This window comes from Phyllostomus hastatus, unplaced genomic scaffold (genome assembly GCF_019186645.2).
Source record: "Phyllostomus hastatus isolate PE091 unplaced genomic scaffold, TTU_PhHast_1.1 phas_contig_29, whole genome shotgun sequence".
In the NCBI taxonomy this organism is placed as follows: Eukaryota; Metazoa; Chordata; class Mammalia; order Chiroptera; family Phyllostomidae; genus Phyllostomus; species Phyllostomus hastatus.
Window position 1 is genome coordinate 43,577,970 of NW_025333835.1, and position 23,610 is coordinate 43,601,579.

A 23,610-nucleotide genomic window follows, 5' to 3' on the forward strand; every position below is an offset into this window, starting at 1 on the left:
ACTTAAAGGTACATGCAGAAATTTGTTGAAAATTTGGAGGAAAAATCTTTAATGTACTTTTCACAACCTTTTTGTACAGTGTCCAATAATTTGCGATACACCATTAAAATTGGGATGGCTGGTCCGACGTCTGAATCCAAGGGGAAAGAAAAAATCTTCACCTAGCTTCTTTAACAAAAAGGGGGGAAATGCGAATTTGTTTATTACCTTTATTTTGTGCTTTGACAAAACCAAGGAATAGGAAAACCTTTTATCAAAACGACTGGTGAAGCTTAAAAAGAAACTGGTACCACGAGACGGTCTTGTTGGAACCAGTAATTAAAGTGTGGGAGCAGGGTGAAGACATCAAGAGCATTAAACGTTCCTGATGACGTGCCAAGCTATTTTAGAGACAGCGGCAAGAGCCTCTTTGCAAGTGGGCTCGATCAGCCGCTTTGGCAGCAAGAATCCATGTTCACCTGTGTCTCGAAGTTCGATTGTAAAGGAATATTTGATGCCCAAGTCATAGACCCAGTCATCTGGGCCTCCGGGAGCTAAGTCTGCAAGAAGAAAGCAACACATTAGTTTTTGAAACGCAGATGTTTCATGTTAACTAAGAAAATTTTTTTCCCTAAAAATGAAAATTGCTTAGCATTTTTCGGATTATTAAGTAATATAAGTTTCCTATTGAAAACGGAGATTGGAGGAAAACAAGTTATGGAAGAAAATTAAAAGTATCCAATCACTTTTCCAAGAAATGTTCAGCACCATTAATGCTGTAGCGCTTTCTTTCTTTATTGTTATTGTTAACACCATTACAGATGTCTGGATTTCTAGTCCCCCCACCTGTCCACCTCCCCACTACCCAGCCCTCATCCCCTCCCCTCCCTCCATCATCATCATTGTGCTGTTGTCTTTTTTTTTCTCAGTGCAGGCTTTAACCAAAAAAATTTTAATAATTTTCACTTAATTTTTAAATTGTTCTACATTAATTTTTCCTACATAAATAAGATAATCCCGTACAGTCTGTTGTGTAGCATAATCTATCATGATCAGCTTTATATATTGGTGAGTTCAAATCAAATCATTTTTAACTAACTCATAGCATTGCACTGTAACACTGGATATAAATTAAATATATATTTGGAGACCTTTAAAGTTTTTCTAATTTCTGGGTAATGGACAACCATTCTTGTTTATGTATAATTGCTTCTTTGTTCCTTTAGGATAGTATTTCCAAGAAGTAGATTGCTAGCATTAGGGTATGTATTTTTTACAGTTAGGCCACCTGTTGCCAAAGAGCCTTCAAAAGAATCAAACCAACTTACGCCTCCACTAGCCAGGTGTGCGCATGCCCACTTCTCCCCCCCCCCCCCCCCCCCGCACCGTCCATGGGAATTTGGCACTTCTGGCAGTCTTATGGGTAAAAAAGAATATCAAATTGTCTTGCTTTATGTTTCTTTACTTACCAGTGAATTGAACATTTTGTTTGGTACATTTATGGTCCATGTTTATATAGTTTTAATCCATTGTCTTACTCCTATTTCTATTTGACCCAACTTATAAATCGTTTATAAAAGCAATATTAATGTTGTTAGCCATGGGTAATATGGGGAGAATTTTTTCTTCTTATTTGGCTATTTAGCTTTTACCTTGGTTTATGACAGAACATTTACATGAAAATATTTTACCTACTTGGAATTTATTTTGGAGAAAGGCATGTTAGTAATCCCATTATTTTTTTTCCAAGTAACTTAGCAGGTTTCCCAACCCTATTAACTGAATAATCTAACATCCTTAACTGGTTGGAATTGCCTCCTTTATGAGATACTGCATCTCCTCATATATTGGAGTGTCTTCCTGTATTCACTATCCTCTTGTCTTAATCTGCCTCCTACAGGCTTAGTTTCACACTATCTTAATTACTACAGGTTTCTCATGTGTTTTAATACCCGGTCGGGGCAAATTCCTCCTTGTTAGCCTTAGTTTTCGGAATTCTACAAGCTCTTCTACCAAATTTATTCTTTCAGATGAAGTTCAAAATCATTTAAGTGTTCATTGGGATTTATACACAAATTAATTTAGAACTACTGATACATTTTTTACATTGCTTTCCCACTCAAAAACATGACAGTTTTCTCCTTTTGTCTTTTTTTTAATGTACACTAGAAACATTATCTAGGTTTCTAAATATATATTATATGGATTTGTGATTGTACACACATATATACTTTAACAATGAATCCATATATGAGTATATTTCATTCACTGTCAGCCACCTTACCTAAACTTTTAATTGTTGCTAATACTTTTGGTTAATTGTCTACTATTTTCCAGGTAGACAACCATAGAAAATGCAAAGTAATCTTTCTGCTCCTAATATTTACATGATACGAAGGTGTTTACTGAAACATTGTTTATAATATTGGACAACATCCATCAATAGTGGATTAGTTTAAGTTATTCATGTATTCAGCAAATATGTCTGACAACCAATATCAATATTGGCAATGTATTCTTCTGGCCATTATTCCCATGTCTCTCGCACACACACACACACACACACACACACACACACACAGATGCGCCCTGAATGAACGAATGCAAGGAGAGGGACTGATCGCACCAGAGCGGGAAGCTGCCCCCTGAGCTCCTCCAGCCCTGAGGCACTGTGGTCATGCTTTGGGGAGCAACGGCAGAGAAGAGGATAGGAATCGAGGATGCTCTGAACTGTGAAAGGAAGCTGCGGGGTTGTTCTGTGACGCAGCAGGGACCTGCGTCAGTAAAGGCAGCAATGGATCAGTGACACCAGGAGAGACAGAGGTGCCCCGTGGGCCACTCTGGCCTCAGTGTGCCCTGAGACAATGTGGGGATGTTGAGAAGGAAGAAGAAATTTCTGCTTCTGGACTTTCTACTAATACTAGGAGGGCATCTGGTGCCCAAGCGGTTTGTTGACAATAATATGAATGCGATTATTCATAGGAGTGTGTTTTTGTCATCCTGTGGATCGTACCTCTCAAAGGAAGCTCTGGAACTTTGAATGCACTGTCTCTGGGCCTTTTCCCATGCCATTCCCTCTCCCCGATTTCCCCCTCACTTTTGTGGGGCAGCCACTTGCCAGGCAGGGCTCCCAGCGAGAGGCCTTCCCTGGCCACGTTTGCTAAGGAGCCTCTCTCCCCTGCAGGCATTCTCAGGTCTGTAAGCCTATTTTGTTTTCTTCCCTTATCAGTGGGATTAGACTCTATTTCACTATGTCATTGTTTACATCAGAGATGGGAAACTTTTCTGTAAAGGACCAGACAGTAAATACAAGGTCGGGCACAAATAATGCCTCTTTTTTGTTACAAAGTCTTCTCTTACAAAACCATCAGCATGTCCTTCCGGAACATAACAATATCACCATCAAGCACACTGTATGGCATTTTAGGTGAAATGTTCACATTAAAACTGTGAATTATTACCCCCGTGTTATTACCCCACCAAACACATGTGAGCAGGGGTTACTTCTGCCAGACCCCGTATTTTAGGCTTTGTGGGTGACAGGGTCCATGTCACAGCCGCTCGGCTCATCGTCACGAAACTGTCAGAGACAGTACACTAATGAATGAGGGTGGCCGTGTTCAGAGAAAACTTGATTTGGGAACACTGAGATCGGAATTTCCTATCCTTTTCAGAGGTCACAACATCTTATTCTTCTTTTGTTTTTTTCCAACCGTTTAAGGAAACAAAGACGAGCTTCGCTCTCAGGCTGCACGGCCTGCAGGTTCCTGGTTTGCCGACACTCCCTGACCTGTTCACATACGTTCTGTTACCGTCTCCCATCCCCCCTCCAGCTTCGAAAGAGCGAAATCACTGTCTGCTCTCCCTCTGGGGGTACAAGGGAGTCCCTCGGTCAAGAGCTTCCAGTATAACAGGGTTCGAAATATTTGTTAGGCGTTTGCCATATACACGTTCTCATCACGGTGATGCAAACCGTGCACTGTTTGCAGCTGATGCAAAGACATTCAGCTGCAGCGGGCCATGGGCTGTGCTGTTTGTGGGGCACGGGCCGTCACTGAAAAACGACTCATGTAATGGTCTCCTAGATGTGGGTGGCCCTTGGGCATCTTACATATTCCTTTGACCTTTTATGACCTCTTTGGCTTCGCTCAACTAGTGCGATGCCAATTCTATAATCCCAACTCTGCAACAATGAGCCTAATTTCTTAAATATCATTTCGACTTCCTTTCTTTTTAATACTCACTGGAGGTAGCTTGTTCAGTGCTGTCATGGCCACGATGCTTCCATGTGTATCTGTTTCAATCTAACTATTTTGCACATGACCTTGTTTAAAGAGTCCATTGAAAAGAATTCTATTGGCACAGCAGCACGGAGCGCACGGATTTTGTGAGGACCTCGCAGTTCTCCGAGGTCGCGAGAAGAAATACTCACACAGAGTTTCCGAGCCGCTGCCGTACGAGTACCTGGTGCCTTTGCCGACGCTCTTGATGGCCTGGGCCGCCTCGCTGGCCACCAGGGACTGAGGTCAACGGGACAGGAAAGCTCAGTTAGTGGAAAGCCCTCCAGCGGGGCAGGCAGAGAAGCTTCTAAACAAAAACCAATCACAGAGTCGTGGACTCAGACTGTACTATATATGGAAATGTAGAGCAGGATGGTGGTCGCCAGGAGCTGGGGTGGGGGGCTGGGAGAAAGGGGCACTGCTGGTCCAAGGGTATGAACTTGCAGTTGTAAGATGCTTAAGTCCCGGGACTGAATGTACAGTGTGGGGACCGCAGTTACAATTTGAGTTGTATACGTGAAAGTTGCTTCAAGAGGAGAGCTTTCCTGCTCTCACCGCAACAAGAAAAAACGGCCATCATGGGAGGTGACAGGTGTGTCAACTCCCTTCATTGTGGTAATTATTTCACAACGCACACGTGTATCTATCAAATCACCTGGTACACCTTAAACGTACACAATTTTATGTCAATGATATCTCAGTAAAAGTGGGGAAAACTATCTATGAAAAATCTGCATTTATCCAGAAGGTAAATCAAAAAGAATAAATTAACCTCAAAAATACATTTTGTTTTTGTTTGTTGAGGGGTTTTTTGTTATGGAAATCACAATTGGGTGACTCTAAACATAACTCTTCCAATACCTTGAAAATTTTATGTAATTTGATAAAAATGTTAATTCTCACCTGCCTTTTTGGGGAATGTATTTTGTAAAATGAAGTATAACTATATTTCAAAGGCCAACACCTTGGGGTTCTCCCGTTCCTACACAAAAGCATCACCAAACTGTGAACCCAACTTCTCTAACCAGCGTCACACCGAAGTGTGCCTGGCCACCCCCCAACCCCCCACCCCCGCCTCCCTCTCAGGAAGTCTGTGTTGTTCTTGTGTAAAATGTCTGGCAACTCCCAAAGACGCATCCAAGAGAAAAGGTATCGTCTTCGCTATGAAGCGAGATAATAACCAAGTCCCGTGCCCCACTCACTGCGTTTGGGTCTAACTCTCCCTGATCTCCCCTGAGGTTGGACAGCGTCTGCCGCCCCCTCTTGGATGACCCAGAGGAGCACCAGTGGACATAATGACACTCTGCCATTCCTTGGCTCACAACAAAAGTCTGAAAGGAACCCCACTGTCTGCTGAATACAATGCAAATTTACTCTGACATTCAGACAAGCCGACCTTATTTCCACCAGCTGACTTCACCTGCTCATCCTTCACTCTCGCACCCTCCCTGTCCCCTAAACCTACTGCCCATGGGGACACCGTCACCCTTCCCTCTCCACCTACAGAAACTTTATCTTTTCAGTGCTTGGCGGAAACTGTGTCTGTTCCTGGGTGTCCATAGCGTGCTATCATTCCTTTTTCTTTACTTTTACTGTTTTGTCCACTACATTCCAAAAAGGCGGAGGGGCGCTCTCACCTTAATGCTGCAATTGGAGGCGCTTTCTGATAGGGGGTTAGGGAGGCCAGCCTGCAAACAGTTCCTAAGGCTCATGTCAAATTGGTGAGTGTGGAGCCGGGACAATTGTCTGGAGCAGAAAGCTGGTGACCGCAAAGCAGATGCAGAAGTCCCGAGACTCACATCCTGGTCCTCGCTTATAAGACTCCACGGGTGGGTCACATCCCTCCCGACCTTCAAGGAGAGTCTGACTTTCTTCCTAAGACAGCCTATCTGCTGCATTGAAGTTCATGCCCTCAGGGGAAGCCCCATGCTTCACACCCCCTCAATGAGCCCTGACCCAGGGTTGTTCCCAGTCGAGTTAGACCAGAACTCTAGAGGAGTTTTTGTGATTCTTGAACCAAGTATTCTTTTATGTCTGAAATGCTCGTGATAAACATGATTGAGCAGCACTTACCAGTTCCTCGTGGTCTTTGCTTTTGCTTCTGTTGTAGGAATACGGGAACACTATCATCTGGGAGTAGGAATGCATAGCAATGTACGCTTTAATGTGGTTGATGTTTCTTCTCAAGAAGCTGGCCACTGCCCTCACTTCGGGTTCCGACTCGGGGTAGGGACCGCAGTAGACTTCTGAGCACGAGAAATTCGACGCGCCTCTCTCTGCGGCAAAATCGATAAGCTGGGTGTATGAGGGACACCTGTACTGGTGTGATTTGCGATTTCCCTCACAATGTATGCTCCTACTATCTACGGTATAACATTGTTAGATCATGGATGAGATGTACAAATACGCTCTGTACAGAGTGTATTTTTAATGTGCACTAAATGTCGTTTATGTTCCTCTTGAAGTCATTTATCCACATGCCCTCGAGGCAGACAAGCCAGCGTTTGCCACCTGGAGAGAGTCTAAGGGAGTCTTACAAACGCCAGCCCAGTCTCCAAACCTCTGGTTACGTGAGAAAAATAAACCCTACCTTCTTTAATTCATTGTAAGTTCACTTGTGACATATTTTAAAAGTTGCTCATCAATGTAGCCCATAAACAAAAAGTCTCGTGTGGGAACTCAGAATACGTGAGTCTGTTTTCAGAGTGACTCCTAACTTGGTAAGTGGTTTAGCGACTAAAATAGCGTGGCGATATTTGGTGCTGGAGTGGTGTTTACTCGTTCCTTTGGAAGATTACAGCATGGACAGCCTGCTCACCCCGCCCCTCCCCCCCATCTTCTCCTTTCTGTCCCCAGTGCACAGGGATGGGTCTCCAGGGAGCCACCTCTGGGCAAAAATGTTTTCCCTCCTGGAAACAGTTGACTAGCTCTGAACTGGGTCCTTCACTGGGGTTCTGAAAATCTGCATCCCTTCACTGATAACTTAAAATCGAGGTGAAGATTCTAGTCTCAGCCCAGCCACCCTTTTGAGCAAAGCTCACAAGAGTGACCCCGCCAGCTAACCCCCCCCGCCAGCCCTGAGTGCATGCTGTGCGTGTACCAGGAACTCTGCAGAGATCTACAGAAATACCTCACTTAATGCTCATGGCCACCCTGGGAAGTAACTGCTGTTATCTGAGATTCACTAACTCTCGTCAATATTCACAGCATTACACTGAACTAAAGTGTTCACATTATTTAAATGACGTCCCCAATCAGATGGGCCTCCCCTCTCTCATTCATTGGAGTTAAGGGGCCTTTCTCTGCGAACGTCACCTGTTCAACGCAGAGCCCTCGCCCCAAATGACATGAAGCACCTACCACACCAGTGTCTGGAAGCGAAGTTCCTGTTCAGGTCTGTTCCGATGCACATGTTGTTTCCGTGGGCAGAACGGTTCTTTCTCCACATTCGATCCTGAACAAGCAAAATACACAGAAGCACGGTGGCCATGTCTGAGGTTTTAGGAAAGACATGACTTTTATTTATTCATTTAACATTTTATTTACTTATTGTTAGAGAGAGGGGAAAGGAGGGAGGAAGAGAGGGAGAGAAACATTGGTGCACAAGAGAAACATCCATCAGCTGCCTCTCGCACGCCCCCAACCAGGGACCGAGCCTGCACACCAGGCAAGTGCCCTGGCCGGGAATCGAACTAGTGACCTCTGGGCCTAGGATGATGCCCAGCCCACTGAGTGACACCAGCCAGGGCAGGAAAGACGTGACTCTGACAGCCTAGGTGGCCAGGGGTGTGTTGCTGTCCTGCAAGTCCACCCCTTCCTGCGGTCAGTGGCCTCACAGCGCTCTTCCTGCAGGGCTGTCCATCACGTTCGCTCACACTGCCCGAGCGTGAACCCAACAAAATCATAGTGTTTGATCCGGGTGGACCTAGACAGATACTATTTCCACCCGGTTTTGCTCGGCTGCTTATTGGCCTTCCTGTTCAGCCTTATTTCGTTTAAAGTAAGTTGATGCACTGTCATTTTGAGTTTCTTCTAAGAAAAGTAAGACACCTTTGTGTTTCAACTCAAATTAAAGTTGTGAGGCATGAACTTCTGTTCTAATTGAAGTACATTTGACATCTCACATTGAGTCGATTTAAGGTGTAAGGTGCACACCGTGTTGACCTGATGCATTCCCATATTGTAGCATGGTTGCTATTGTAGCAATAGCACCTCCAACCCATCACAGAATTTTCATCTCTTTGTTCATGGTGGGAATCGCGAAGATTTTGTCTCTTAGCAAGTTTGACAATTATGCTGCAATATTGCTGAGTCATGAGTTCCGATGCTGTCTTTACGCTGAACTCAGCACTCTCCCTACGCTCCAGGGGACAGAGCTGGGGAGCGCCCCCTCCCCAGCCTCAGGCCCCCTTTGACTCTGGTTGGTAAACACAGAGCAGACTCCTCACCATCTGCTTGAGGCCAAGTAGGCAATGTGATCGTGTAAATCATTGCACAGACTTGGGGTTCCATCGTCGGGGAGATGTGGCACTCTTTCTCCTCCTCCCACCAACCCTCCCACCAAGACGCCCAGTCCCACCCACACCCTGGCTGGTGGTTTGGTAGCAAAAGTTTCCCTGGAGAAATTAGGTTCTCAGACTGCAGGGACTGAATGACAGAGTGAAGTTAAAGACGCAGAGGACAGCTAGAAAGTGGCCACAGCGAAAAGGTGGCTGAATGCCATAGTGATTCAGGTGAAGGCGTGAATTTATTACAAGATCAGCGCAGAGACGTGACCATTCCCTGAGCGCCAGGTTCGTATTACGTGCTGTGCTCAGTATTTCTCATTTGCTCGGTTCAGGATTTGCCCACCCCCCCCACCCCTGCAAACTTGGTTTCACAGCATTCCTCTTCCCTGGGATGATTTTTTCCACCAACGTCCATTCCAATCTCTTCTGCAGAAACTCCCTCCGACAGTCAAGGGCTCCTGGATAATCCCATGTGTTTCCAACCACGGCGACAATCTCAGCCCCCTCGGTGTTTCCATGTGCTACTCAAGTAGGCTTCTCTGAGCTGATGTGTGGGCAGTTACGTTTTTGTGTGCCCCCCCACTAAATTAGAAAGGAATGTACTTCACATTGTTTGAGTGCTTTACATAAATCACGATCCTGATGGACCAGAAAACTACTGATAATGGTTCCCAGGACAGATGACATTGATGGAGATACCCATGCTCATGCTTGAGTTAAAAGATACCAATTCACGTATCAGTTAGAGTAAAAGTTCTATTGCGATTCTAAGCCTTCCAATTTGTGATTTTTATAAATCAAAAATGCTGTTCAAAAGATTCTTAGTGAGAATAAATGGATCCAGGCATTTTTGCGTCAAGGGGAGCGAGTCTCTCAGAAAGAGCTACAACTAGACAGTGTGCACAGTCTGCTGAGAACACGCCATCCCAGTGAGGCGCTCTTGCCTCTAGAATCCAAATACCGACTTTCAGAAAACACAGAGAACAGAGGAAGAGAGTGAATTGCAACATGGCAAGATGCAATCAGCAAATCCAGACAATGGGAAACTCTTTTGTTCAATGCATAAATTGCAAGAAAGAGCGAGAGTAGGACCACCTACGGATCAAAGTGGAATTAAAAGATATACCAAATAATCACGGCAGAGTGGCCTTATTGGGATCCTGAGCCCAAGAAACGTACTAAAAAGTTATGATAGAATTGGAAACTGAAGTATTGATTGAACCTTTCATTTGAAGTTATTATTATTAGTTTTTAGATATAACCATACTGTGCTTATTTTTTCAAAGACCTCATTTAGAGATGCATACTGAGATATTTGTTGATGAAATGGTATGATGTCTGAAGTTTGCTTCAGAATAATATAAGTAAGGTAGGAGCAGGTCGGGCATGGAGATGGGAAAGATGGGCTATGGGTTGATTATTTCTGAAACCGTCTGACAGGTACACTGCACTTATTTCCACTCCTGTGTAGTTGAACCTCTCCACACCTTTCTCATAATGAAACCAGTGTTCCTAGACCCAGGATTTTATGAAGGATTCCGCCCGCGTATCCTGCATCCCCAAGGGGGCACGTTTTATTTTCTTTGCCTTCACCTACCTTTTTCCACGTGTAGTCGTAACCGTCCACGTTAACTACCGGCATAACATAGAAACCCATGTGCCTCAGAATGTTGGTGTGCTGGTGCTCTCTCCCATAGAACTGAGTCACCTACAAACCAAACCAAGGATGGTTAATGATGGCTCTTTTAAGTTCTTCTAAACTCAGTCTGTTTCTTCTATGTGTTCTTCTTTTTTAAAAAAGCCATTTGCCATGTTTAGATTTGCAAATTTAACTTTCAGGGAGAATAGCAGTTCCTGGAAAGACTGAATTTAGGGCACTGAGCTGCCAAGTGGTGGTAAACTTCCTGGAAATGGGACAAATGGTCTTCCCATTTAATGGAGGCAGAACACAGAACCGTGCGTTTTCTAAAATGTCCTTTGAAACACAAAAAGAATTACTTAGGAAGCCCATAAGACCCGCTACAAAGATTTAAGGAAGCAAAAAAAGCCCTAAATATATTCTACTCCTTTCTCAATAATCCACATCCGTCAGAGATCTAACCTCGTCTCCTGCCCAGACAGGACTAGAGACATTTTCTGCGTTGTCTCCGTAACTTGTGGAGCTAAGTTTTTGCTGCAATGGAGGGTGTTTCCTGCGCATCAGATCAGTTGGCTTGAAAATCAGTGGTAGCTTTTCCCAGGTACTGGCTAACAGGCCTCACCCGACACGGCCTACGGGGGAGAGAGATGTAAGTCTGGGGTGGGGGTGGGGGGCCGCAGTGAAGGACAGCGTCACCCGTGTGCATTAGAGTCTGCGGGAACAGAAATTTCTCTCTGGCCCTATGCAGGTTCAGCTGTGGAATGCAAAATAAATGTTCTGCCTGTGGCTTTGCGCCTTTCTTTCTCCACCAGTTGAGGCGCCAGCCAGTCCCTGGGATGAATGAAACTACCGAACATGAAGGAAGTTCCAGATCATCAAGTGCCTGGGTTGTGCTGAGGGTCTAGTCAGTGGAGGACTCCCCCCATGTGGTCTGGGGAGTACCAGTGTTGGGGGTGGGGAGCTTCCCGGTGGGCTCGGGGAGGCTGCAGCTCCCTCCGCGGGGAAGGAAAGATAGTGCATCAAACGGAGGTAGGTAGAGGCGCCTTTGACAAGACCCAGAGGAGGCGGAAATATGCTTGTGGGAGGCCGCTCTGCGTGGCGTGGGCCCGGCTCCCACTGGGAGATGCACAGGACCCACGCCCAGGGATAGGTTCTCCTGTGGGGAATCAGGCCTGCCATGTACCTAGGCTGTTTTGAGTCTTGCTCTTGCTAAAAAACTTCCTCACCCTGCATTGAGGACAGTTACTGCAAAGCAACTTCCTAAAAACCATGCTAAACCCTCCAAGGATGAGTGTAAACGGTCCAACTACTTTAGCCTTTTCATTTGCAAATATCCCTCTTCTGTGTTGTGATTACCAGCATCCTCCCCTTTGTTTTCTGTGTAAGGTAACCACCTAAAGCGAGCCTGTGCATAGTTAATGAGGACCTTCTTGTTCTGTGCCCAGTAAGGCAATGGGAACTCATTGGAGTGAGGGCCAAGGATTTTGCTCCCCTTGAGGGAAAAGCCGTGCCGTCCCTTTTCCTCCACAGGACTCGGTGGTCCCTGTGAATTTGTCTCATCTTTCATCCATAGTGACGCAGACCCCACGGGCCGGGGTCCACATCATATGCTGCCTTTCAGTGCATAAGACCTCATTGGATACGAAGGCTCAATCTAAGTGCCAATCTCTTAACTTCCTAACGCATCTATTTTGTGTTACTGTGTACATGCAAATACAGAGACAATAATAGCCATGATCAGACATATGTGTCCATTTTATGGGATCTATACCGTAATTTTTATGCGTTCATCATTAAAGAGGTTCAAAGTCATTAATTTTTCTTTTTTACTTTTATGGCCTACTCTTTGCCTTATATATATATATATATATATATATATATATATATATATATATATATATATATACATGGATTTTCGATGCCAAGGCCTTCTTCAGGGACAAAATCCCTTACTATGATCTATGAAAACACAGGCTCTGCTCAGTGATACTGTACTGCCCGTTCGGTTTCCAAGAGCAAACTGTGGCAAGGGATGTCTGAATGATTCACATCAAAAGAAATCAGCTGAAACTCAACTTAGGTCATGGCTGCAGCTCTTTCTTCTCTCTGTAAAAATATTACGCTGGCTACTGTCTCTGACTGACTTTCTGGGGCTCAGGCCTAGCTACAAACGCAGGAAGGAAGAGGCCGAGAACCTTTGCGCTGGTTTACGTGCTGGCAATCGTGGTTCTCACACATAACACGCTTAGAGTCACCTGGGGAGCTTGGGGAATGGTCGATTGCCAAGCCTCACCCCCCCCCCACCCCGAGATTTTGAGTCAAGAAGTCCAGGATGTGACCCGGGAAAAGGCCCGTAATAAACAGCCCCACTGACTGTGAACGGGGTGGGGGAGGGGGGCTGGGGGCGGGGCTGAGCACACACCAGAGAAACGCCCGTGTACGAGAACGTGGTGGATACGTACGTGGGCTGTGAACCACAGGCAGAAAGCAGGGGAGATCCACTCTCTGGCGTGGATGCCGCAGTCGATCCACATAGCAATTTTGGGCGTTTGCTGCTTTCTGGAGATCTGCGCAAAGGAAACCAAGCATAACCACAAGAAGCCTCAGGATGTTCGCCTCCATTTATTCAGGGCTCACCTCTCATCCTCGTAACAAATCCAGGACACACGCGTTCGTACCTGCGTTCCTCTGAGGACTCTCAAGGATGGTCAGAAGGTGGTGCATTAAAGGTGGGGAGATGGCATCGCTAAGGTCACAGAGCTGGTGCGCGCCGGCATTCAGGCGAGAAGCCGGGACCCCTGATTTAAAGGGGTCGTATCCCCAGCGTTTAACTAGTCCCGTCGGTGCGGGTGCTGCACGTGGAGATGGAGAAGGAGAGTCCCGAGAACCAGCGCCCCACGCCTCATCACAGGGAGGTGGGCGTGTGTGGGTGGGTGGCTTGGGGGACGGTTTTCCGGGGCAGGTGGAGGGGCAGAGAACGGCTCGGGAGAGGGGAACCGGGAGTGCCCGACGTGAACGTGGGCCCCTCGCCACTTCCCAGGGTGCGCACTTGTGCCGGGCAGACTGTGTCCCCATTCCACGCGGAGAGAAGCACACCCCGAGCCGCACGCAGACTTCCCGCCCACGGATCTGGGGACGGAAGCCTCGTTCTGATTCGCAGGGTGGGGGAGGGGCGGTGCCAGTTGTGGAGCCCCCGGGAAAAGGGGCTTCCCCCCAACGTTCCCTCAACGGCAGCCTTTGATGCCTTCAGGAGAAGTCCCCAAAACGCCTCCGAACAGTATGAATTGTGTTGGGTTGGCCAAAGAGTCTGTTTGTGCCCTGGCCGGTGTGGCTCAGGGGGTCGAGGGCCGGCCTGCAAACTGCAGGGTTGCCGGTTCGATTCCCAGTCAGGGCCCATGCCTGCTTTGTGGGCTGGGACCCTGGTTGGGGGCATGCTAGGGGCAACTAACTGATGTATCTCTCACACACTGATGTTTCTTGCTTTCTCCCCACCATCCTCCATCTCTAAAATAAGTAAATAAAATCTTTTAAAAAGCTCACTTATTTTTTTCCATAAAATAAAAGACACACTTTTTCATTTTTACCAATAACGGTATTGATTTGTATATTCTGAGTATGTCGGCTGTCTCCCACTATTGACTTCTAGTAGGTAGAGGCCAGGGCTGCTGCTAAACATCCTCCAGTGCATGAGACAGCCCCACAGCGAAGAATCACTTGGCCAAAATATCAGTAGTACCAAGAAACTTCACAAACCACTTTTGACACATTCTATCAGTCACCGCAGCTTCTCCATACATTGCACAAATCTTTTTTTGTGTTTCAGTTGCATTTTTACCTTTCTTGAAATAATAAAGCATAATATGCCAGAAATGTTGCTTATTTTCTCCCATCTTCAATATTAAAAGAGCTGCACAAAAATTCACCAATTTTGACTTGTTTTTTTTAAAACATGCATTGATATAGCAGCTGTCACAATACCATAACAAATTTGTCTCGAATGAAGGTAAAGACAACTAAGCGCTACTGGAGCCATCGTACAAAAAAAACTAAATGAACTTTTTGGCCAGCCCAGGTCTTCATTTGCTTGTCAAAATTAGGTACAGCACAGTTTTAGAGTGCGGAGGAGAGGGAGGAGGGTCTTATGAAATCAAACAGATACTTGGGGCTGGAATTCCAGAACGAGGAGGGGGTTGGTGGTCAGCTCGCCATCTGCACCAGTCATAGGGGATTTTTCTTCACTGACCTGGGGACCTTCCTTGGGAAGGCAGGTGAGGCAGGCACAGGCACCGACTGTGAAGGCTTACAGTGTGCCAAGCAGAGAACTTCCTGGCTGATCTAACTGTTCAGTTTAATAGAGAATCCTGAGCTGTCTGCATCAGTTGTCTCCTGAGTGTGCCGGGCAAGCTCTCCTGGCACGACGTACTGGTCCTGACCCTGGGAAGGGGGAGGGGCCTCAGAGACGCAGGTTATGTCATGCATGCATCCTGGGTCTTGTAAGGGCTGGAAGAAAGCATGCAGCAAGCACGGACTCCCAACCCGTGCTGCTGGGTCCCAGAAACACCAGGTCCCACGTCCCGGAGGGCACAGCCAGCACAGCTGGAAGCAAGGTCATGGGCGGGTGGGCCGTGATTGCGTGGCTCCGCTCCGACCCACTCGGCGGCCGAGAAGACCCAATGTTTCCTGCATCTGGCTCAGCACAGGTTCAAACCCAGAAATCCTGACCCGAACTCTTACCTTTGGATGACCAAAGAGGCTCGCTCATCCAAGTGATAACGTTAGAAAACTACACGACTGAATCAAGTATGTCCCCAATGATTTCAATTTCTCCAGAGCTTCTTTTCAATTAAAAAAAAATACATATTTTGTTTGTTGTGGGGTGGGGTGGGGGAGCGGTAAAAAACCGGATCTCCAGAAGTAGAAATTAACGGACAGAAATTAGTATACGCAGCTTCAGAGCTCCTAAGAATTCTTCCTGTGGCCACATTTACTCACCTTTATTAAGGCCGATTTATTCAACTTTTGAAAAGGACCAAAGAGACTGAGGCTGGAGGAGAAGCTGTGGTCTGTATCTGCCCTACAGTGAGGGCCCCTGAGCTGCCCCATTCTCCTCCTTCCCCGGTTTGTCCTTCAGCTCTGTCTTAGGTTCTAGAAGCTGTTCCACCGTTAGTGTTGGTCCAACCACAGGTTCTGTCTCTCTTTCTTTTTCCTAAGTGAGCCGGACAGAGGTGGTGGTGGTGGTGGTATAAAGAAAATAATCCCAACCACACCCCTCATCTTGAGCCAGTAGGCGTGGAAGCTCGGGAAAGTTCACGGTCTATCTATGCCACATAAACGAGACAGCGTGCACTCTAAAACTGCGGTTTCTCCTCACGGACCAGCACGGCATTCGTAAAGGGGAAACAATTAACCCTACATAGCTGAGTGTTGAAGGGAAGGAAGACTGGTAATACAAATATTTCTAGAACTCCAAGAAAACAGAAATCCAAGTTAGGTCTGGCTGTGTATCTCAATGGATTGAGCGTGGGCTGTGAACCAAAGCATCGCAGGTTCGATTCCCAGTCAGGCCACATGCCTGGGTTGCAAGCCACGGCCCCCAGCAACCACACATTGATGTTTCTCTCTCTCTCTCTCTCTCTCTCTCTCTCTCTCTCCCTCTCCCCCTCCCTTCTCTCTCTGAAAATAAATAAATAAAATCTTAAAAGAAAAGAAATCCGAGTTATGACAAGCGCCGCTGCAGAATTAACACTTCCTCCAAAGGCGCAAGATCAGTGACTCCCCCCGTAACACACCTTTAACACGTAAAGTGGGCGCTTCTCATAGGAGGATCCGATGTGGAGTTTTTCAACCACGTCAGGGTACTGCTCGGTTATAAAGTCCATCCAGGAGTAGATCTACCAGGAATAGAAGTGAAAGCACGCAGTGAGTCACAGAGCACGTCCGAAGCGTCGCCCTCGTGGAAGCAGACCGCGTCTTCAGAGGACGGAGAGCCCTCCAGCTCTCTGTACGTGGAAGGATCAAGGAACTAAACTACTTAGGGCAGGGTGTTCCTTCGGCTGCTTAGGGAAAATCAATATAATTAAAGTTCTGAACGGTATCAAGGTGTAGAGAAAGAGCAGTGAGAAACTTATGACAGAGGAGGAAAGGTTCATTTTTAAAGCACCGTGTACAAGCATACCTTTTTGCCCAAATTTTTGAGGGAAAAATAAGGATGCGCCTTACACATGGTGAGAGCTCATTTGTTAGCAGTGCATACAATGTCTTGTTCCTTGTATCTGTTCTTGTGTTTTGTGATTATTTGTTACACAAAATTTCCTGTACCACAATATGTTCAAAAATAAACGCTAAAATTATAATGTGAAAAACAAGTATCTAAGTATAAACAAATGCAAACTTGAATTAAAACATTCAAATGAAAGGTATTTTTCCTGAAAATTTGGGCCAAAGACACGGGTGTGTGTGATACACGGCATAACACAGTCAGTCTCCTAAGAGTCATTTCTGAAGGCTCATCGGATCCCTGCCTCTGTGTTTAAAATCCTTTTACCGTTCATTTGCGAGTTCCCTTTGATATGGAACTTTTTTTTAAGTCTGCCCGCCCCCCCCCCAGTCACCTAAGGAAGCCCAGGGCACGGCCCCTCTCGCTCCAGAAATGGTGCGGCCTTCGGCGCCCCCTAGAGGCCTGGGCGCTCACAGCGGACCTGAGAAAGGACGGGGTGAAGGGAAGGGCAATTTAGGGAGAAAAAAATTCTCTTCCGCCCTGAGAAGGACCTGGGCTCTGGACCTGCCTCCTCCGTGGGCGTCTGGTGGCATTGGTGATTTCAGTGCAGGGACAAGCAACAAGGCCCAGGCCTGACTTTAGGGTCCGCTTCCCAGCAGGGGTTGAGTGATGGAACGTGACCATGTTTGCAAGGAGACCAACCAACTTCTCAGGGGCCGTCATTAAAAACGTCTGCGCCTCCTGAAACAGGAATGACCCACCATTGGCCTCACTTCTGGAAACTGTCCCGGAGCTAATTTCCGACAGCAACCCCAGGTGATGGAGACACATGCACTGTTCCCCCTTGGGTCCTCTCTCTGTAGCACACCAAGGGTGAGTGGTCCGCATGCGTGACTGTCCCGTGCTGGGGGACCACCTGCCCCCAAACCCCAGCACGGCTGCTACCTGGGGTGTCAGGGATCTGGCCACCAGGGGGTTCAAGGGCGCCTGCTCCCCGAGTTCCCCTTCTAAGGAATGAGGGTGCCCAAGGGAACAACCGTGTACAACTGTCTCGCGTTCTGGGGATGAGCAGTAGGCGGGTCTCTGCCAGCAGGGGAGGCCGCGTTCCATGACAGGGCCTTTACAGAAATCTTTATTTATTCCACAATCTACACGGAGGCCGTGAAGGTAACCGCCTTTGACTAGCTCTCTTCCTTGGCCATTTGTGTTAAAAAGCAATGTTTGGCCCTTTGTTTTTCTCCCTGTTTCCTTAAGATTTCCCGGTGACAGTCACCAGGAACTCCTCCCACCCCGCAGGGGGGAGGGCTGACGGGCCGTCAGGGCTGAGGGGAAGGAGACCTTGGATACAGTTTTAAAAATACTTCTGAGTACGGCATCCCCCTCTCCCGCTGAACGCCGCACGGCAGGGGCAGTTCACCTTCTCCATCCCTGCCTGGCCTCCCAGCCCGGGGCACCAGGTGTGTCAGTGCGGGGCCGATGGCGGAGGCTGAGGGAGGCAGTCCAGGTAAAGTAGAGGCGAGGCAGGGGAGAGGAGGGAGGGGAACGCCGTTGTGAGACCCCCCTCCATCGGCCGGCGCACTGATTCTCCCAGCCGACGGAGTTCTGGCTCAACTAATGGAAAAGGAACGGATGCTTTTGAAGATTAAATAGAAATGTGATGTTTTGTTATTTAAGGCTTAGATGTCTAAAGAACACAGACGTGGTCTTTAATAGTTTCTGGGCACCTACCCAAAGATGATACGAAAATGCTTATATTAAGCAATGCGGCCGTCTGCTCCTATGAAAGAATAAAAGGTACTAAGGGATTTTTATTCCTTGGAGTAAACTACATAGAAAAGAAAGTCCTCCAAGAGATTTACCCTTTCAGGTAACAAACATGGGGGAGTGGCTCTTTGAGTATCATGCGAAAGTTTACTCATGCCGACTGAACATCTTTCTCAGGTGCCCGCTAGAAAAACTGGAACCTGTAAGCACTGAAAGAAAAAAGCCAATTTCTGCAAGATTAAAACACTCTCTTATTCTTATTCTTATTCTCTTAACAGGCTCCTCCTGAGGGGGCTAGGGTGGACTTATTTATAGTGTACTAAATATAAGTGAATACATTTATTTAATTCACTGAGATATTGTGGCCATTATTCAGTAAGAGTCCACAGAGACATGATTCCTTAGACTGTTCATTTTGGGGGGGCAGTTTCAGCGAAAAGGCCCTATTTTCTATTGCCACTGTTCCTTCGTGTGCGGCGCTACTCCTGGCAGCGAGAGGTGCCCTTGGCGGTGGACCAACAGCCCGCCTGGAGCCAGCGTGCCCACTGTGATGCTATCTCCCCGGGCAGTTATCTACACAAGGATGAATTACCACCCTACAAGCAACCTAATTGCGGTATCTTCTACCTTCTTCCACCGACTGCGATACTTGAATCATTCCCCATCACTGAGGTGGGAACGCTGGTTCCGGGAAAAGAGCAGTTTTGGAGAGAAGGCAGATGGCTTACTTCACTGAGGGAGTGGTAGTTTTCATAGTACGAGTAGGGCGCGCGGGGCCTGGCCGTGTCGTTGGAGGTCTGCTGGCGGATTAGCTCTTCCACGTCTTCCATCAGGACCCTGGAGGAGGAAGCGGAGGGTGAGCGGGTGCTTCTCAAAAGGACCCATTGCAGCCACGACAGGTGAGCACGAGGGGGAAATCCCTAAGCAATGGAAAGGTTCTTCAAGTGGAAGGCAACCCCAGCGAGGACGGCGGGCGAGCTGCAATGCACAGCCCCTCCTGGCTCCGCCCACAGGGGGCGCTGGGGAGGAGGCGATTGGTACACGGGCGTTTCCCACAGCCTCCGAAACCCCACCCTCCCCCCCACGGTGATCGACATTTCTCCGTGGTGCTCCGTTTAAGCATCTTTTATGTGAACACGTAGGTTAGGGGACAGTTTTGTGCAATTCGGAGTCACAGTGTTTTATTCTGTTTGCAGTGAAAAAGCCAGGAGAAGATGATAGTCTTCTCCTTTTTTGTTTTTCACTGTGACCACGGGTGACCTGCCCCAGATGTCCTGCACAGCTGGAGGCGGTCAGACCCCGAGGGAAACAGAGGCACAGGAAGAGGGGAGGTATGGGAAAGCGGTCTTATTTAAAGTCTCTCGAGAAGTGTCACGCCGTCAACTGGGCGAACACTGTAACGAACGAAGCCGTTTCCTTACCTGAGACGACCCAGTTGAAAGGTAGTTATCATTCCCATGAGGTTTCTCTACTTTTATTTAGGCCCACAGATGAAAGCCACGGCTTGGACGGCAGAAAGGCTGTCGAGCAGTTCGGCTCGTAGCCCTGCCGTGTTCTAGCCCTGACCGGCCTTGAGAATTCATCTGGCAGTTGGAAAACCTTTTTCCTCTCCGTAATGAGCAGAGTATTTGCCTCCCGAGGTTAAATGAGGATGGAATGATACACTGTATAAAGGGGCTCAGCACAGTGCCTAGGAGGCAGTCCACGCCTGCCATCACATTGTTAATACTTATCACAGAGTGTTCAGCAAAGGCCACCAGGGGATACACAGAAGAGAGCCGGCCTCCCGGAAGGGCAAGGGCGTCAGAAGGACCCTGGCGTTTGGACGGCGGATACAGAGAGAAGATGCTGGCAGGAGACTCCAGAGCAAGAGGGCGTGCACTCTGAGCAGGAATTGCATTTGAGACACGTTACCCTAGAGCCAGGCGTTCAGAAGTGTTCACTGGCCTTGTGAAGGAAGCAAAACCCTCCTGACCAGCTGCGTTTTCGAGAGATACCACCAAGTCTACTCAAGTGAATGGCAACTCTGCTCCCCAAGGCTGGGGAGGGAGCAGAGGAACTATAAGAAGGAAGGAACTAGGAGGAACTCTAAGAAACTGCACAGATCACTGAGTCTAACAGTCATTTTGAGATAAGGGAGTGAGGTCATGAGAGGTTAAACCACTTGTTCAAGGTCACAGAGCCAGCCGCTTGGGCGTGACGACCAGCCCATTCCAGAGATTTCCATGTTGCCGTGTTTAATGTAAGTATTTATTTTCCCAGGATGCAATTATGCCACCTGCTAATCCCCTGCACCCTAGGTGCTTATCATAGCTGCTTCATAAATGCCGAGTGAGGCCCACCTGAACTGAATCCTGCTGTCTTGCAAATGGGCTTTCACGACGGTCATATCAGATGCATTCACAAACAAGTGGACTTCTCTGTCCTTCGTGATGAACTCGGCCGTCACTGGCTTCCAGAGAACTACCTGCAGGGTCAAGGGGGAAAATCGACGAAACAAACACGGTGATTCACAGCTACGTCATAAAAGCATGGGCAAGGGAAAGGGGAAGGTGGCCCCTGGTCACTGGCCCTCATTCATGCACACGGCATTGTAATAATTTATTCTGTGGGGGGCTGGTTTTGTTCTCCTCGGTGACTCCAGTTGCTAAAGAGGGCCGGGTGCATAGTAGCTGCTCAGTAAATATTTGACAAGACGCTGAGTGAGTGAATGAGTGTACTCGTGGCCCCGCCGTCTAGAACGGGACGTGGACGTCAGGTGGTTAGAATAGAAATGACGTTTTGTCCAGAAAGTGGATTCAACGGTGGTTTTCTTTAATAAATATTCCATATTCTTGACGTTATCTTCATGTCAGGGTTCCTCTCTCACTGCGGACTTTGGACAATGCCTTCCACAATTACTTACATTTTTTCCTATTTCCCCACACGTTTCCCAAGCACTTCCACATTTTGGCCACTGCAGTGACAGTCTGATACGGACCAGGCCGGGGCACCATCTTCACAGTTCAGATGAGGAAATTAAGGCTCGCAGCTAACAACATGTCTGAAATCACACACTTCCGAGTGCTCGGGCTCTGATGCGCCCCCTGGTGGCGAGTCCGCTGCCCGTACTGAGCTGGCCGTGAACACCCGCCGCTCAACTCTTCTGTTGGGAGACGCACGGGAGACCGACCTTCCCGGCTGTTCCCACTCCTGACCCGCCAGAGGCTGAGGCCCTGCTGCCCCAGGGCTGCCGCCGGCCAGTGATCCGGCACCGTGCGTGCGTTAACGCAGGTCCGTGTCCAGTAGAGGGGAGTTTGCTCTTACAGGTGGCTCACCACTGGTCCCGCCGAATCTTCACGGAACCGCCCTTGAGCCTGAGGCTCTTCGTGCACGATCTCTCCTTCTGCACAGGTGTGAGCCACACCTGTGTCATGTCATAAAACACCTGTATTCTGCACGATGGCCGGAGGGCGCCCCCTGCCCTTTTCACCCTTCACAAGCATCTCCCCTAGTGCGCCCCTCGAACCTCTAATCTGGTCCCACCGACAACCCCGTGGAGCCGTCCGTTTCCTAGCACGACATTTTGTCACTCGCATCCATTCTGCACACTGCGGGCAAGTGTCTACACTTCTGGGGAGGTGGGTCCCAGGCACAAAGCTTTTTACATGTCGTCCCTGGTGGTTTTGGTGTTTACTTCTTGGTTAAAAATCATCGTTGTATACGCAAAGTCCTAGTGGACTTCTGGGATCGTAGCATCTTTGGAAGTATGTGCACGCCTTGAAGCCCGAGGTATGATTATGCACTTGGCCGAAGAGCTGACAGCACAAATGCAGAGGGCTTGATTTGGGAAACCAGCAGAACCATGTGACATGGGAAGAGGAAGAGGGCTGGGAGAAGGGGTGTTTATTCGCGCTCTAGGTAGGTTAGACGACATACAGGAGAGAACACGGCCCACCACACCTGCACAGCATGAAACCGATCCGCAGGTAAACGAGGGGGAAGTTACCTCGTATGTTGTAGTCAGATTCTGCAGGATTTCAACTTGCGTAGAGGTTTTGGGAAGAGCAGATAAGATCTGGCCGCTGGGGGAAAAATACAACAGGGTTTTGATGTTAAATAAAAAGTGGAAAGGGGATCGATTATAGTGGGAGGGGCTTGGAGACCATTATAAAAAGGAAACAAGCTTAAGACATGAAAAGGAAGGAGGGTCTGGCTGTGGACCGAGTGGGTGTTAACCAGAGAACGAACACTCCCTCCTCCTTCCGGCTCCTGAGCAGCTGCCACAGCCACAGTCTCTTCTCTGGAACACGCCAGTTTCGGAAAGCATACGCGATGGCTGGAGAATCAATAACGATATTACGCAAAACCACGCACTATTTTCACCACACATTATATATGCTAGAGCGGTGGATTCATTTGGGTTCTTCTAAGTGATTTACAGGGGAAACCCCTAAAGGAACCGCTGTGCTACACAAAAGGAGAATTCGATATGTTTGTGTAGCTGCTCTTGTGACGCAACTGTTCTGCCTTTTGTATTCCGGGCTGGACACTCGTGCACAGCCCAACCTTCTATGTGCGCCGATCTGCCCGTAGGCCATGCCGATCGGACGTGCGCCTTCACCCTCTCCTTCCTCCCGTGTTTCACGTCTAAGAAGAAAATAAGTTATCTATAGCTGATACCTTGTACACGTGTTAGGGTGTCAAGAATTACTTTTTATGGAAGTTTCTCTTCCCTTCATCTCCACAGACACTGCCTATCCATGTCACCTAGGGCCCTCCCGATAAAGGAACTAGAGCCAGGTGAGAAGAGAGGCCCTACGTCTAGTGAGACCCTCGTGCCGAAATCTGCGATTTGTCCGGGCAACACGGAAAGGTCCGGAAAGAGCTGGCCTTCAACCCGTGACATCTGCTCCCCAGCCCAGCGCACCGGCCGGATTCTGTGCGGGGTCAGCAAGTGGGGGAGCGGCTTCCCGCCCCCCAGGGTCCGCTGGGTTACCTCTGAAATGCGAAGACATGCCGCCCGCAGAAGACGACAACCGTGGCGACAAGGACCCCCAAACTGTACAACTTCATCCCCACGGCGGCGTGCAGGAAAACCAAAGTCTCTGAAGCCAAGGGCCCGAGAGCCGGTTGCCTAAGCGCCTTCTTTACACACTGGTTAAAATGTAACGGTGAGGCTCCCTGCGTTGCTGCAAGCAGCCCAGCTCGCTGGCTTTGCTGCTCTCCGAGGGAAGGCACGGT

At 48.1% G+C, this 23,610-nt stretch overlaps 1 protein-coding gene across 1 annotated transcript; it reads right to left on the reverse strand.

Annotated features, from left to right (window-relative positions):
- Window positions 1-21: 21 nt before the first annotated feature.
- On the reverse strand, window positions 22-23,603 carry CPB2 (carboxypeptidase B2). The gene is made up of 11 exons (XM_045838990.1): window positions 23,366-23,603; window positions 22,376-22,451; window positions 20,730-20,854; window positions 19,116-19,224; window positions 16,196-16,297; window positions 12,869-12,973; window positions 10,365-10,475; window positions 7,620-7,713; window positions 6,333-6,535; window positions 4,412-4,499; window positions 22-539 (listed from the first exon to the last, which is right to left on the reverse strand). The coding sequence occupies exons 1-11, from the start codon at window positions 23,440-23,442 to the stop codon at window positions 355-357; spliced, it is 1,275 nt and encodes a 424-aa protein (XP_045694946.1). The 5' UTR covers window positions 23,443-23,603; the 3' UTR covers window positions 22-354.
- Between the last annotated feature and the right edge of the window lie 7 nt (window positions 23,604-23,610).